Here is a 17,748-nt window from a genome sequence, read left to right on the forward strand (position 1 = left end):
TTAAAGTAAAAACCCAAGCATGCTTTTTAAATGTTTAATAGAAGCTGATTCTAAAATTTACATGGGAATTTGAAGAATCTAAAATAGCCAAGACAGTATTGAGAAAGGAGAACCAAGTTGGTACTATCCAATTTCAAAACATAAAGGGATAGTATTCTAAGATGTGTGGTGTAAGGATAGACAAATAGATCATTGAAACAGAATAAAGTCTAAAAACAAATTCACACATAGAGATCACGCTTGCAGAATTGCAAAAAAAATCAGAAAAATTCAATGGCAAAAGAATACTCTTTTCAATAAATAGTGCTGAAAGAAGGGGAGAGTCACATTTTCGAAAAATGAACCTCAACCTTTACCTCATATGGTACACAAAAATTGACCTGAGAAATGAATCACAGATTTTAATTTGTAAACTAAAACTAAAAAACTTGTTAAAGGAAATATAGGAGAAAATTTTAGGGATTTTAGATTGGGAAAGATTTTAAAAATACAACACAAAAAAATATAAACTAGAAAAAAATGAATAAAGTTTTCCATCAAAATTTAAACCTTTCGTTTGAAAAACAAAAAACCTGTTATTAAAAATGCTTATTCGAAGAACAAAAAAACACCTGTTATTAAAAATAACAGGTTCAAATATTACAATGAAGAAGCAACCAACAGACAGGAAATATTTGCAAAACATGTATTTGATAAAGGACGTGTATCTAGAATGCATAAAAAATTTAAGAGTATAAATTTTTAAATATCAAGTTTAAAAATGAGAAAAATATTTGAACAGACCACCAAATAAGATAAGTGGATATCAAATACAAATATCAAATAAGAACATGGAAAGATGCCTATCATCAGTAATGATTAGGAAAGTGAAAATTAAAACGACGATGAAATACCACTGCATACCCATTAGAATGGCTAAAATTCAAAATTAATAAATGTTAGGAGGTGAAGGAATGGGAACTTTCACAATTAGCTGGTGGGAATGTAAAATAATTTGGACCCTTTGGACAATAGTTTGGCAGTTTCTTAGAAATTATACATATACCTAACATGTGATCCAACCAGTCCACTCCTAAGTATTATATAAGTCAAAGCATATATATCCACACAAAAATTTGTTGATGAGTGTTCATAGGAAACAACCCAAATGTCTATCAATAAGTGAATGGTTAAACAAATAGTGGTATAGCCATGCAGTAGAATGCTACTCAACAATAAAAAGATAGGAAGTATTAATACATGCATCAGCTGGGATGAATCTCAAAATTGTTATGTTGAGTGAAAGAAGCCAGGCTAAAAGAGGATATATTCCATGATTCCATTCATCTATAGTTCTAGAATATGCAAACTATCTGTAAATAAGTATTTGGGAAGAAAGGGTTGTGAAAAGGGCCATGAGGAAAATTTTGGGGATGATGAATATCTTTAAAAAAATATTTTAGGTTTGGGGGTACACGTGAAGGTTTGTTACATACAAACCTCCTGTGTCACAGGAGGTTTGTTGTACATGTTATTACATCACTGAGGTATTAAGCCCAGTACCCAATAGTTATCTTTTCTGCTCCTCTCCCTCCTCCACCCTCTCCTCCCTCTGTCCACCCAGACCCCAGTGTCTGTTGTCCTTCTTTGTGTTCATAAGTTCTTATCATTTAGCTCCCACTTATAAGTGAGAACGTGGTATTTGCTTTTGTTTCTGCATTAGTTTGCTAAGGATGATAACCTCTAGTTCCATTCATGTTCTTGCAAAATAAACATGATCTCAATGTTTTTTATGGCTGCTGATGAACATCTTAATTGTAATGGTAGTTTGACCACATCATATGGCAGAACATAACATGATACACTTTAAATGTATGCAGTTCATAGTATATCAGTTTTATCTCAAGCTATCTAAAAAAAAAAAGAATGAATTGAATACAATAAATATTTGCCTAAATAGCAGCAGTTCTTCTTTACCTTTTTAAAATCCAGTATACTTAAATTTAGTACATAATATTTTAAGATAGCATGTGTAACATCAATTTATAAAATATCATTTTTTTGTATTTTTATCCTGTGTCATTTTAAGTAGAATAATTTTTTTAAGCCTATCCCTGAAAGCAGGGCATGAGAGGAATGAAAGTAGCTAGTTATACAGTTAGGTTGGAGGGATTTTCTTTTTTAATATGAGAAGAGTTTTAATATGTTTCTTGGCTCGGGCACATGAAGTGGTAAAGAGGGAGAAACTGCAGACAATATACAATAAAGGGAGTGGGATAGGAGCAGAGTCCTTGGTGGTCTAGAAGGAGAATGGGATCTAGGGCATGGATGAGGCTACGTGCCCAGACTAGTTGGAAAAAATGAGTGTTAGTACACATATGGATATGCCCTGGGACCAAAGGATGACAGTATTTGTCCCCAAACCATGATTTTTAGGGAAAAAAAAGAAAGTTTACAATTGAGAAGAGGAGGGTAGGAATGAGAGGCTTGTGGTGAATTATTAGAAGTTTAGATTGGTTACATTTGGGAAGAGAAGACTCTGAACAGGAACATAGAAAAAGATGATCAAGGAAAGCTTCTGTTGTAAAGCGGAAACCTTTGAAGAAAATCAGACTTTTATTAAAACGAAGACGAGTTCATATTATACTGTTGTTTTACAGCTTGCAGCTTTCACTTCATAGTGTGTCTTGGAGATCTTTTCCTTTCAATACAAATGGACCTCTTGCTCATTTTAATATCTGTGTATTAGTATTTCTTATATGAATGTACCATAATTTATGTAACATTTTAAGTTGTTTCCAACTTTTCACTATTAAATAATTGCTGTTGTGAACAACCTTATATATATCTACAAGGTTGGAGATGCTTTTGTTCATGTAAAACTGTTTCTGATGCTAGATAACCTAGAAGTACAATAATTTTTTATGAACATTTTACATTTTGTTAGACATTTTCAAATTGCCGTCAGAATGGTTATGCTGATATACTCACACAAATTGAGATACTTCATTTCCCTGTACTCTCATTAGAAAGTGTTATTTCCTTTTATTTTTGTCAATCCTATGGCCAAAAAATATCTCCTTTGAAATTTGCAATTCTTCATGTTAGTGAAGATGAGCGTTTTTACTATATGCTTACAGTCCATTTCTCTCTCTCTCTCTCTCTCTCTCTCGCTCTCGCTCTCTCTCTCTCTCTTTGCCCATCCATTTATTGATCTTATGGTCCTTTAACCAAAACTTTTGATGATTTGAGTAAATAACGAATTTTATTTGCTCCTGGTTGAGAAGAAATCACTTAGGGTTTCTAAAAGACCAGTCTCTTTGTTTCTCTATCTGCTAAGAAATCAAGTTAGAAAATCCAGTTACTGATCTAGTTACTTAAAACCACTCATTAGAGTGTAATTGCTTTTTGGAGGTAGAAAGGAAGGTCTTGTTAAAAAGAGCTGTGTGAGTGTGTCGTTGGTTCCAGATTAAGTTTATAGAGAAGTCAAATCTACTTTTCTCTCCCGTATGTAATCTTGCTTCACAATCCTGTCAAAACAGATTTATGGACGGGAGACTATTAACAAGCTGCACTGCTGCTAAAATGATATAAGAAGGGCGAGAGGAAGTTAGCAATTATTGAACCCCATCTGCATACCAGGAGTATTAATGGTGGAATCTGATACCTCACAGCAACCTTGGGAGGTTGGGAGTGCAAGTTTTCCACCCATAACAGAATCAGAAGCTTAGTAACTTGCCCGAGATTCCATAACAGAAAATGTCAGAACTGAAATTCCATCCCAGCAATCTTTGACTCCCACCCAAACTCATGATGTTTCTGTTATCGCCATTCCATTTCTTATGTGAACTGCTCATTCTTATCCTTTGTCAGTGTTTACTAGATTGCCTTTTTTACCTATTTGTAGTTGTTCTTTGAATGTTGAGGACCCCTTGTCTGTAATACACGTGCAGATGTTTTCTTTCAGGCTTTTACTTCTACAACAAGTTTCAAATTTTGATGTGGTTAAATCTTTCGTTCTTTTCCTTGATGCTTGCTGGATATTGAGTTTCACTTAGGAATGCCTTCCCGCCTTCAAGATGATGTGGATTTCCCCCTAAAACTTGTATAGTTGGGTTTTGTTTGCATATTTTATCACTTTTATTGACTCAAAATTAATAAATGCGAATGATGCGAGGTAGGGTACTATCATTTTAGATTTAGTACCAAAAATAAATATTTTAAAGCACAATATTTTTAGATAAGTAATTCTGGAAAGATAATAGAGATAACTTTTTTTCCCCTTAAGTGATAACTTCTTAGCAGTAAAGAAAACACTTTTGTATGTTTCTTTTTGTGAAGCAAATCCATATTGTGAAGTTCATTGTAACAGGGCAGACTTGTAGCCTGTTAATATTCTTGTTACTTAAGACCATTAACTTTTCCATCTAATAAAGAAATTATTAGAAGTATAAAATTGTGTTTCAGCATATGATAAACATCAGGCAGGCAGATGTCTGATAGCAGTCAGTGCCTATAGGTAATGACTAAATCTTTTAAAAAGTAGATGATTAACTACAGTGATGAAGATACACAGAAAGAAGATGAGAAACAGCAAGAGGAAATAGGAAAGGAAAGAAATAGAAAAAAAACCAAATCACTGAAAAGAGACAAAATATAGAAATTAACGTTTTCCTCATGAGGGGAGGTTTTATGTTTTAGGTAACTTTAATAATTATCTCAGGCCTTATGATAATAGTAGTATGGTTTTTTTTATTATTTTTCTTTTTCTAGTTTTTTTTTTTCATTCGTTTTAGGGATGAAATGAACTTCTACTGTCTTAGTGGGTTTATCTTTTATCTTTTCTGATAGGCTATGTAACATGTATACTATTAAATTGGTCTAGGAGTCTTGCATTCATAGTTCTTCATTATTTCTTTAGGCAGTTGAGACTTTTGAACCAGCAACTCAGTGAACAAGAGAATACTCATAAGCCATCTGGTGCTGCAGACTGCAACCTTGAATGTAGGTATAAGAACTTTAATGATTGACAGTATTTGTGGCTTTGGAAATGTTGATAAAGAATGGAGCTTTCGGCTGGGCGCGGTGGCTCAAACCTGTAATCCCAGCACTTTGGGAGTCCGAGGCGGGTGGATCACAAGGTCAAGAGATCGAGACCATCCTGGTGAACATGGTGAAACCTCGTCTCTACTAAAAATACAAAAAAATTAGCTGGGCATGGTGGCACATGCCTGTAATCCCAGCTACTCAGGAGGCTGAGGCAGGAGAATTGCCTGAACCCAGGGGGCGGAGGTTGCTGTGAGCCGAGATCGCGCCATTGCACTCCAGCCTGGGTAACACGAGCAAAACTCCGTCTCAAAAAAAAAAAAAAAAAAAAAAGAATGGAGCTTTCATAATTACTTTGAGAGGACAAATTTAAAATGTTGCAGAAACATAGGAAAATGAAAGATGCTATCATTTCCCAATAACATACACCTATTTTTAAAAACAACAACAAAAACAGCAGGAGTGTGTTTTCTTTTACATATCTTCTCTTCTTCTCTTCATATATAATTGATTTATTTCACAAATACTCACTGAATACCTACTGTGTGCCAGGCACAAATAGAACTATATATGTACGTTTTCTTTTTTAGAAATGAGATCACACAGTATATACTTTCCACAGCTTCTGTTTATTTATTTAATATGTAGTGGACATTTTTGTCTATCAAAATATGTAATTATGCATCTTTCTCTTTAAGATTTACTTGGGTATTCTGCTTCTCCAGGTCTACCATAAGATGGTCCTCTGCTAGTAGTGCTTTTCCCTTTTTCCCCAGTGCAAACAACGCTTCAGTGAAAATCTTTGTATATGTCTTTGTGCGTACATGTTAGCTTTTTTTTTGGTTTTGTTTTGGGGGTATGGTTGGGCTTGAGATGGAGTCTCACTCTGTGGCCCAGGCTGGAGTGTAGTGGTGAGATCTTGGCTCACTGCAACCTCTGCCTCCCAGGTTCAAGTGATTCTCTTCCCTCAGCCTCTCAAGTAGCTGGGATTATAGGCACCTGCCACCATGCTTGGATAATTTTTGTATTTTTATTAGAGATAGAGTTTCACCATGTTGGGCAGGTTGGTTTTGAACTCCTGACCTCAAGTGATCCACTCACGTTAGCCTCCCAAAGTACTGGGATTACAGACATGAGCCACCACACCTGACCAGCATTTTTGTAGGATATATTTATAGCAGTAGACTTGCTATGCCAAAAGGTATATACAGTTGCAATTGTGACAGATATTGCCAAGTTGTCCTTAATGATCACAGAGCTTAATAAAGAAAGAAACTATGAATGCCAGAAGAAAAAAAATGAGAATTTTTTTTGAGATGGGGAGCTTTCCCTCTGCCTCATAAGTTCAAGCAATTATCTTCCCTCAGCCTCTCAAGTAGCTGGGATTATAGGCACCTGCCACCATGACTGCCTAATTTTTGTATTTTTATTAGAGACAGGGTTTCACCATGTTGGCCAGGCTTGTCTTGAACTCCTGACCTCAAGTGATCCACTCACCTTGGCCCCCCCCAAAGTCCTGGGATTATAGACATGAGCCACCCGGCCTAGCCGGCATTTTTGTAACATAGATTTTTAGTAGAATTGCTGAGCCAAAGGGTGTATACAGTTGCAGCTGTGACAGACATTACCTAATTGTCCTTAATAATGATCACAGAGTTTAATAAAGAAGAAATTATAATAGTACCAGAAAAAAAGATGAGAATTTTTTTTTGTGGGAGGAGGAGCTTTTCCTAAGCCTGAAAAAGACTCAGATGCCACGGAAGAATAGATTGATAAAATATGTCCCCAGAAAACTTTCAATTTCTACGTAGCAAAATTATAAATATATTCAGAACACATAAACAAAATGGGGAAACAATACATGGCATGACAAAGGCTTAATCTTCTTAATATATATCTTATAAAGCAATATAAAAAATATGATTACCCAACATAAAAGTGTTCAGTTTCATCAGAATGATTCAGAAATTATCACTTTGGCTTGTTAACCAAAGGTGAGGAGAAGGAGAGGGTAGGAGAGAGAAGGCCTAGAGGACAAGTGGGGAGATCAGTAGTTGCCACTTTAGCTTCTCTTCTTTATATATTATCTGTTCATTTATCTTATTGTTTCTTTGACATCATTACAATTTATAATTACTTGTTTGTTGTCAGCTCTCTGAGAACAGGGGCTGTGTCTGTGTTATTGATCTCTGTATATTCTGACTCTAATACAATACCTCACACATAGTAAGTATTCACTGAGGATGTATTTGCTAAATAAATGGTGCCATTTACTTTTATAGCCATGAAAAAAGAATGTCATACCCCTATGTGTTTGTATACAACAGTCTTATGGAATAAAAGGTAAAGGTAGAAACTTTATAGTGTGTGTGTGTGTGTGTGTGTGTGTGTGTGTGTGTGTGTGTGGAGTGTGTGGAATAAGTGTAATACCATATGCAAAAGTGTTTTCCTGAAAGATACCAAAATGAATAGTGATTTTCTCTGGGGACCAAGAGGAGTGAGAGGGAGATTCTTCATTGGGATCATATGGTATTATTGACATTTTGTGGTGGTTGAATTTTTAAAATTTTGTACATGTATTATTCTTTCTTTTAAAAGGATTATGTGTTATTCTTTCTTTTAAAAGGGTTAAAAATTAATGCTTAAAATGTTAATTGGAAAAGAAAGCTGTGAATTCTGCCAATCAATGTTTAAAACTTTATATAGTAGTATTTATGTAGAACTGCTTAGAACTACTCATGCAATTAATTGTTAAACAAAATCAATACATTTCAGAACTTTATTTATTTATTTTTTTTTAGAAACAGGTGTTTTCCAAGTTTGTACTTACTAGGTTTGGGAAACAACTATTTGATCCATTTTGTCTTACAGTGTTTTCTCTTCAGTCATTGAATATGTCACTGCAAAATCAACTGGAGGAGTCACTAAAGAGCCAGGAATTACTGCAGAGTCAGAATGAAGAGCTCTTAAAAGTGATTGAAAATCAGAGAGATGAAAACAAAAAATTTACTCGCATATTTAAAGACAAAGATCAAACTATACTTGAAAATAAACAGCAATATGACATTGAGATAACAAGAATAAAAATTGGTACGTATTTAGACAGTAGTTAGGGTCACATTTTTTAAAAGGAATAAGGAAACTGAAACTTTTGTTGTTTTAGAATTGGAGGAAGCCCTAGTCAATGTGAAAAACTCCCAGTTTAAGTTAGAAACTGCTGAAAAGGAAAACCGGATATTGGGGATAACATTACGTCAGCGTGATGCTGAGGTGACTCGACTAAGAGAATTAACCAGGTAAAACTGACTTGCTTTGAATAACCCATGACTTTCTTATTTTTAGATGTTTTTATAAACTTCAAAATAATGCCAGATGTGGTATCTCACCCATATCTTTTTCTCTTATTTTGCCAATTTTTTTTGCTAATTTCTAATGATGTTTTCTTCTATTCCAATTAAATTAGTTTAGAAATGTCAAACCTGGCTAAATGATTTTTTTAAACCATGTGATTCTGGGCAGGGTTCTCGGATGAGAAGCTGAAGGCTTGTATTGCAACACAGTTAAGCCCCCTGGTTCTGAAGCTAGAGAGATCTGACTTGAATCCCACCTCTGCCACATATTAGCTGAGTAACTGAGCAAGTCATTTAACTTCTCTAAACCTCAGCCATAAAGTAGGGAAATGAATAGAGTTGTTGTGGGAAACTAAGAAATCATTCATGGATAGCACTTAGCATGGTAAGCCCTCATGCAATATGATCTTGGGTAAGTCAGTTAGCCTCTTTCAGCCTTATTTCATAAGTTAAGTGAGGGGGTTGACAGTAGTCCTTAAGATCATTTCATTCCTGTACAGTATTTTTCTAAAATAAAATTACCTCATTCAATTTTTCTTTGATATCTACTTCCAAAGTTCAGTTTTCTTTTGAGATATTTGCTAAGAATTGGATTTCAACTGCTTTTTAAAGTTCTAGAAGTCAGTGATGTTAGGCCTGAAGATAAGCATATCTGACCTTGTCTGTGAATGATCCTAGAAGTTTCAGATATAAAATCTTCTTGAATACACAACAGTCTTCTTGTGTTTTCAATGAACAGATCCATTTTGAACTTTAAACTTCTCCCCTCATTTTGAATGATAAACTTGCAGGGAAGCAGATGAAACAGTATTATATAGGTAACATTTAATTTATTAATTTAGTTTTATAAATGTGTTTAAAATTAATAATCTGTTCATATGAAAATACTGCCCTTTTCCCACATTTATATTTCATAAGATATTTGCATTCAAACTTTTAACAATGGGAAAAGCAAGACTTTTTATAATCATATAGAATTATAATTGATTAGGTTCTAGTCAGAGGTTCTGAATATTGACTTATACCAGTCTTATTCAAAATAAAGTAATAGAATGTCCCTTCTTATGAAAGCCTTGTAAGGTAGCCAAAGGAATGTGTCTCCTTTTTTTCTGAGGAATAATTTTGGGGTGAGAACTTTGTTATTGTCAAGTATTTATATTAAGAGAAACCGGTAGCAAAAGGCCACATACCATGTGATTCCATTTATACGAAATGTCTAGAATAGGCAAATTTAGAGAGACACAAAGTAGGTTACTAGTTGCCAGAGTCTGGAGGAACCGAGGGGTGTCAAATGGGAAGTGTCTGCTAATGGATAGTTTCATTTAGGAGTGATGCAGATGTTCTGAAATTAGAGACAGTTCTCAACTCTGTGAATGTACTAATAACCACCAAATTGTACACTTAAAAGGAGTAAATTTTGTGGTATGTAAATTATATCTGTTGGGTGCGGTGGCTCATGCCTGTAATCATAGCACTTTGGGAGGCTGAGGTGGGTGGATCCCCTGAGGCCAGGAGTTTGAGACCAGACTGGGCAACACAGCAAAACCCTGTCTCTACAACAAATACAAAAATTAACTGAGCATGGCAGCGCGTATCTGTAGTCCCAGCTACTGGAGAGGCAGAGGTGGGAGGATTGTACGAACCTAGGAGGTTGAAGCTGCAGTGAGCCACTATCTTCCCACTACATTCCAGCCTGGGTGACAGAGTGAGACCCTGTCTCAAAAAAAGTAATAAATAGTATTTCAATAAACTTATTTTGTAAAAGATATATATGGTATACAGTCTGTTTAGAGAAGAAAAAGGAAGAAAAGAAAAAAAAAATAAGTCAGCATGGTCAAGTGCCCTGGGAGTTTGCTTAGGAGTTACTATGAGCATCTGTTTCATTCTAAGGGACAGTTCTTAGCCCCAGGCAGAAAACCTGATGAAGTGGAGGATATAGTTCTCTGATAGTTTTCTTTTCTTCTCACAATCTTTTTCTTCATACTCCTTAATTCAGCTTCTTTGTGGATATGCGATCACAAGCTGATATCTCTTATTTATAAAGTACTTCAATTTTTTTCAAAGTTCTGTCTTTCCCATATCATTATTTTTGTCCTCACCCATGGAGGGAAGATTTTAGTATCTGCATTTTCATAAATGGGCAAACTGAGGCCATGCAAATTAAATGTTAGAAGAACGTTAATAACAGAGCTTGGACTAGAACTCACATCTCTGAATTTGTAGCCCGATGTTCCTCTTGCACATGGAGTGGCTTTAGTCATGGTAACAACTCCATGCCTAATTTAGCCTAAGTAAACCTCATCATTTTTTTTTACCTGGGAGGTAGATGGAGAAATGGATGGATTCATTTGTTTATTCAGCAAACATTTATTGTGTATTATGTTCCAAATATATATGTGTGAAGCTTATTTAAAAATAATTATTTTAGTTCCTCAGTATCCACATTGACAAGCCAAAATGTTATTCCAGTGCTTTGCTGACATATGTACGGGTGTCTTTTTTTAAGTAAATGCATTGCACATGTTGACGATACTATTCAGCATGTGCAATGCATTTAGTAAGAAAATTGGTAACAAAAACATGAGAACAATCTTTCAGAGTAACAGTATAACTTTTCTAGAAATTAGTAGAAAAGGAAAAAGAGACTTACCTGATTTTCACAGCTAGTTGGTGTCTGAGCTCTGAGCTAGGACTAGAGCCAGGATTTTGGATTCCCTTTTCAGCTTTGCTTCCTGTTTTAAAGAGGACAGCTTTTCTCTGAATGAAGATGCCCCATTATTGAGGGATTCTTCTCCCTGTGTACGAGGTACTTTTGTACCTGCTCATTCTTTCAAAATAACATGCAGTCTGCCCTTTGCATTGTATATTCAGAATGAAAAAGTGTAATTGGAGCTTTTTTTTTTTAACATTTATTTTAACATAGAAAGTATAGAAACTGAAAAAGCTCATTAATTCTTTTTTTTTTTTTTTTTTAAACCAACCCAAATGCCCAACGATGATAGACTGGATAAAGAAAATGTGGTACATATACACCATGGAATATTACGCAGCCATCAAAAACGATGAGTTCACGTCCTTTGTAGGGACATGGATGAACCTGGAAACCATCATTCTCAGCAAACTGACACAAGAGCAGAAAATCAAACACTGCATGTTCTCACTCACAGGCGGGTGTTGAACAATGAGAACACATGGACACAGGGAGGGGAGCACTACACACTGGGGTCCGTTGGGGGGAAATGGGGGAGGGATGGGTGGGTGGGGAGGTGGGAAGAGATAGCATGGGGAGAAATGACAGATACAGGTGAGGGGACGGAAGGCAGCAAACCACACTGCCATGTGTGTACCTATGTAATAATCTTGCATGTTCTTCACATGTACCCCAAAGCTCATTAATTCTTAAGGCTTACTACTGACCCTCAGCAAAGGCTCTGTCTACAATATTAGATACAGACTTTTGCTCTCCTTTTTGTAAGCCTCTCAAGAATTTTCCTATCAGTTTTTTACATTTTTGTTAAGCACCTTTTTATGCTGGGCATAAATCTTGCCTCATGACTACTAGCTCACCTGTCAGATTAATTGCAGTCTTACAAATGATTGTAAAAACATGATGGGAAGGCTTAGCATGGTATCTCATGTGGAATTTAGCACTATCCCTACATTTCCTAAAGATTTAGTAGCAGCTTCAAAATTCTAAGTACATCCATTGATGTCAGTTTTGTACTTTTTTTTTTTTTTTTGAATCTCACTCTGTCACCCAGGCTGGAGTATAGTGGTGCAATCACAACTCACTGCCGCCTTGACCTCCCTGGCTCATGCAGTCCTCCCACTTCAGGCTCCCAAGTAGCTGGGACCACAGGCGCATGCCACTGTGCCCAGCTATTTTTGTTTAACCTTTTTTTTTCTCTCTTTTTTTTTTTTTTTTTTTTGAGACGGAGTTTCGCTCTTGTTACCCAGTCTGGAGTGCAATGGCACGATCTCGGCTCACTGCAACCTCTGCCTCCTGGGTTCAGGCAATTCTCCTGCCTCAGCCTCCTGAGTAGTTGGGATTACAGGCATGCGCCACCATGCCCAGCTAATTTTTTGTATTTTTAATAGAGACGGGGTTTCACCATGTTGACCAGGATGGTCTCGATCTCTTGACCTCGTGATCCACCCGCCTCGGCCTCCCAAAGTGCTGGGATTATAGGCTTGAGCCACTGTGCTGGGCCATCTTTTTTTTTTTTTTTTAAATACTTTAAGTTCTGGGATACATGTGCAGAATGTACAGGTTTGTTACATAGGTATACACATGCCATGGTGGTTTGCTGCAACCATCAATCTGTCATCTACGTTAGGTATTTTTCCTAATGCTGTCTCTCCCTTAGCCCCTGACCCCCTGACAGGCCCCAGTGTGTGATGTTCTCTTCCCTGTGTCCATGTGTTCTCATTGTTCAACTTTCATTTATGATGAGAACATACAGTGTTTGGTTTTCTATTCTTGTGTTAGTTTGCTGAGAATGATGGTTTCCAGCTTCATCCAAGTCCCCGCAAAGGACATGAGCTCATCCTTTTTTGTGGCTGCATAGCATTCCAGGGTAGATATGTGCCAGATTTTCTTTATCCAGTCTGTCATTGATGGACATTTGAGTTGGTTTCAAGTCTTTGCCATTGTGAACAGTGCTACAATAAACATGTGCATGTGTCTTTCTAGTGGAATGATTTATAATCCTTTGAGTATATACCCAGTAATGAGATTGCTGGGTGAAATTGTATTTCTGGTTCTAGATCCTTGAGGAATCACCACACTGTCTTCCACAATAGTTGAACACCCCCACCAACAGTGTAAAAGCATTCCTATTTCTCTACATCCTCTCCAGCATCTGTTGTTTCCTGACTTTTAAATGATTGCCATTTTAACTGGCATGAGATCGTATCTCATTGTAGTTTTGATTTGCATTTCTCTAATGACCAGTGATGATGAGCTTTTTTTTTTTCACTTTACGTAGAGACAAGGTCTCACCATGTTGCCCTGGCTGGTCTTGAACTCCTTGGCTCAAGCAATCCTCCCACCTTGGCCTCCCAAAGTGCTGGGATTACCAGCACACCCAGCCATTGTTTTGTTCTTTAAATTAAAAAACAAAACAAAAAGTCTCTGAGTTTAATTATGTCTAAATTCATCCACATAGTTGATTTATAATTTCTTTGGTGACATCCTATGCAATTCAGTTGGTTAGGAACTTCTCCAATACTGTAGATGGGTTGCTGTGACCACTTTAATTTTACTTTTGACTTTAGAGTGTAAGGCAGCAGCATCCGACAGTACAAATAAATCTACCTGCGCTTCTACTCCTTCACTCTCCCCGCAGTCACACACCTTAGTCAGATAGGCATATGGTTTTCGTATGTGCGTTTTAAATAATCTCTCAGAAAAGAGATTTTGTAAAATTTCTAAATGCCTTTCTCAGACTTTTGGGAGGGGCAGTGGGACTAAACGGTACATGTACAAGGTCTAAAGAAGTACCACAAACAATCTCTCTTTTCCTTCTCCAGCATTTAATTATTTCAAAATGGACCTTTATCCTTTTTTTCAGATTTTACTATAATGTATGTTATAAAACCATTAAAATGTGAGGAAAATTAATATTTTCAGTAAATAAGTAGTGAATATTCTTATAATAGTTTCAAAGAGCATTCTTACAAGTACTCAACATTATTTAAGTTAATATATTTTTATAAGTAGCCTAGAAAGAACCCTGCATTTGTTATGAAAATGTGTCAATTTTCTGAGTATTACAAATCAGTGGTTTAGCTGAATTATGTATTATAGAAACATCAATATATCCACTTGTCACTGTTTAAGTGCTCATATTCCTTCCTTTAAAATTTTAACATTTTCACATCTCTTTACTTACAGAGATTTTTCTTTTAATTTCAGAGACAATGGTGAGTCAAATTCTGTTTATACATCAAAAAATTAGTAATTACTATTAATTTCTGGAAATTAAGCTTTTTTTTTTTTTTTTTTTGAGACGGTGTTTCACTGTTGTTACCCAGGCTGGAGTGCAATGGCACAATCTCGGCTCACCGCAACCTCGGCCTCCTGGGTTCAGGCAATTCTCCTGCCTCAGCCTCCTGAGTAGCTGGGATTACAGGCACGTGCCACCATGCCCAGGTAATTTTTTGCATTTTTTTTAGTAGAGACAGGGTTTCACCTTGCTGACCAAGATGGTCTCGATCTCTTGACCTCGTGATCCACCCGCCTCGGCCTCCCAAAGTGCTGGGATTATAGGCGTGAGCCACCGTGCCCAGCCTGAATGTCAGTGTTCCTTCCTTCCTTTCTTTATCTCTGATTTTGTCTATAGCAACAATAATATTTTTGTTAAAACTGGAAAGAAACCTCAATATATGTATTCCTTTTCTGAAAATAAATAAAAATTTCAGTATGCAGTCTGATCAAATTAATTAGTGGGTCATTATTCATTACAGCTTTCCTTTAAAGATAGGTTTCTCCAACATATTTTTGTGTTTTAATAACAGCTCATTTACTTCTTTTAAAATTAATATCATAATTGATGAATTAATATTATCTTAATTATATTTATGGGGTACAGTGATGTTTTTATATATGTAAACAAGGTGAAATAATTAAAACAAGCTAATTAACATGTCCATCATCTCACTTATATTTTAGAATGAGATATTTGGAGTTTACTTATTTTTAGCAATTTTGGATTATTATTAAGTATCGTCACCCTAGGCCGGGACTGGTGGCTCACATCTGTAATCCCAACACTTTGGGAGGCCAAGGCAGGCAGAACACCTGAGATTAGGAGTTTGAGACCAGCCTGACCAACATGGTAAAACTCTCTCTACTAAAAATATGAAAATTAGCCAGGCCTGGTAGCAGGTGCCTGTTGTCCCAGCTACTTGGGACGCTGAAGCAGGATAATCACTTGAACCCGGAAGGCGTAGGTTGCCATGAGCTGAGATTGCACCACTGCACTCCAGCCTGGGCAATAGAACAAAACTCCATCTCCAAAAAAAAAAAAAAAAAAAAAAAAAAAAAAAAAAAAGTATAGTCATCCTACGGTTCAATAGAACCCACAAACTTACTCCTCCTATCTAACTGAAACTTTGTACCTTCTGACTAACATCTCCCCATTTCCTATACCCTGCCTAACAACCACTGCACCCTCAGTTTCTGGTAGTCACTATTTTACTCTCTGCTTCTATGAGTCCAACTTTTTAAAATTCCGTATGTAAGTGAAGTCATGCAGTATTTGTCTTTCTGTTCCTGGCTTATGTCACGTAGCATATGGATGTCTTCCAGGTTTGTTCATGTTGCAAATGACAGAATTTCCTGTTTTTTTTTTTTTTTTTTTTTTTTTTTTAAGGCTGAGTAGTATTCCAATATGTTTATATACCACGTTTTCCATAAAGAAATATTCATTAATTGAAGGACACTTAGGTTAATTCTGTATCTTGGCTGTTGTGAATAATGCTGCAATGCCCATATTCTGAGTATGTGTGTATATATAGATAGATAGATGTATATGTATATATGGATATGTACCTAGACATGGTATATATGTATATATAGTTAGATGTATGTATATATATATAAATATATATATTTGTGTATATATATATATCCATATATATATATGGATATGTACCTAGACATTGCTGAATCATATGGTAATTCTGTTTATGCATTTTTGAGGAGCTTCCATACTGTTTCCCATTGTGTCTGTAGTAATTTACATTCCTACCAATAGTATACAAGAGTTTCCTTTTCTCCACATCTTTATCAACACTTGTTAGCTTTCATCTTTTTTATAGTAGCCATTCTGATGAGTGTGATATGGTATCTCATTATGGTTTTAATATGCATTTCCCTATTTTGAGCATTTTTTCTTAGACATACTGGCCATTTAAATGTGTTTTTGAGAAATGTCTGCTCAGGTTCTTTGCCTATTTTTTAATTGAGTTATTTGCGTGTTTCTTTTTTTTTTTTTTTTTGCTATTGAGTTGTGTGAGTTCCTTATATATTTTGGATATTAACCCCTTATCAAGTATGGTTTGCAAATATTTTTCCCACACCATGGCTTGTCTCTTCACTCTGTTAAATTGTTTCCCTTGCTGTGCAAAAGTGTTTTAGTTTGATACAATTTCATTTATCTATTTTTGTTTGTGCTACCTGTGCTTTCAAGGTCATATCTAAAAAACTATTGCCTGAACCAGTGTCATGGAGCTTTTCCCTCATGTTTTCTTCTTGTACTTTTACAGTTTCAGGTCTTGTATTTAAATCTGGAATCCATTTTGGGTATATTTTTGTATGTATTGTGAAATGAGAATCCAATTGCATTCTTCTGCATCTGGAGATCCAGTTTTCCCATCACCATTTATTGAAGAGACTTTTCCCCATTTTGTTTTCTTGTCATCTTTGTCAAAAATCAGTTGGCCATAAATTGATTTCTGTTCTGTCCCATTGATCAGTGTGTCTGTTTATATGCCAGTGCATGCCATTTTGATGACAATTGCTTTAATGTATTTTGAAATCAGAGAATGTGATGCCTCCAGCTTTATTAAGACTCAAGTTTTTTTGACTTTTTGGTTTTTTTTAATGGTTCCATGTGATGTTTAGGATGGCTTATTCTATTTGTGTGAAAAATGACACTGGAATTTTGACAGGAATTATGTTTAATTTGTAGGTAATGGCCAGGCGTGGTGACTTACACATGTCATCTTGCGCCTTGGGAGGACGAGATGGGTGGATCACAAGGTCAGGAGTTCAAGACCAGCCTGGCTAATATGGTGAAGCCCTTCTCTACTAATAATGCAAAAATTAGCTAGGCATGGTGGCATGCGCCTGTCATCCCAGCTACTCAGGAGGCTGAGGCAGGAGAATAGCTTGAACCCGGGTGGTGGAGGTTACAGTGAGCTGAGATCTCACCACTGCACTTCAGCCTTAACAACAGAGCAAGACTCTGTCTCAAAATAATAATAATAATAATAATTGTAGGTCATTTTGGATAGCATGAATATTCCAACAATATTATTTCTTTCGGTCATGAGCACAGGATGTCTTTCCACTTATTTGTGTTTTTTTTCAATTTCTTTCATCAGTGTTTCATAGTTATTAGTGTACAGATTGTTCACCTCCTTGGTTAAATTTTCACTGAAGTATTTTATTTTTTTGTTGCTGTGGTAAGTGGGATGTTTTTCTTAATTTCTTTTGGGTAGTTTGCTGTGAGAGTATAGAAATGTTACTGATTTTTTATGTTGATTTTGTATCCTACAACTTTACTGAGTTTATCAGTAAAACAGTTTTTTAGTGTTTAGGATTTTCTATGTATAAAATGGTGTCAGCAAACAGAGACAATTTCAT

At 35.8% G+C, this 17,748-nt stretch overlaps 1 protein-coding gene across 1 annotated transcript in view; it reads left to right on the forward strand.

Moving 5' to 3' along the window:
- Window positions 1-17,748, forward strand: part of CCDC14 (coiled-coil domain containing 14) — a 58,905-nt gene that overhangs the window by 32,255 nt on the left and 8,902 nt on the right. The window contains exons 11-13 of the mRNA XM_039477617.2: window positions 4,901-4,983; window positions 7,897-8,115; window positions 8,189-8,321. Of these exons, the coding sequence (XP_039333551.1) occupies window positions 4,901-4,983; window positions 7,897-8,115; window positions 8,189-8,321 (435 nt within the window). The remainder of the gene's footprint in view (window positions 1-4,900; window positions 4,984-7,896; window positions 8,116-8,188; window positions 8,322-17,748) is intronic.

The sequence above is a fragment of the Saimiri boliviensis genome, chromosome 8 (genome assembly GCF_048565385.1).
Source record: "Saimiri boliviensis isolate mSaiBol1 chromosome 8, mSaiBol1.pri, whole genome shotgun sequence".
Taxonomy (NCBI): Eukaryota; Metazoa; Chordata; class Mammalia; order Primates; family Cebidae; genus Saimiri; species Saimiri boliviensis.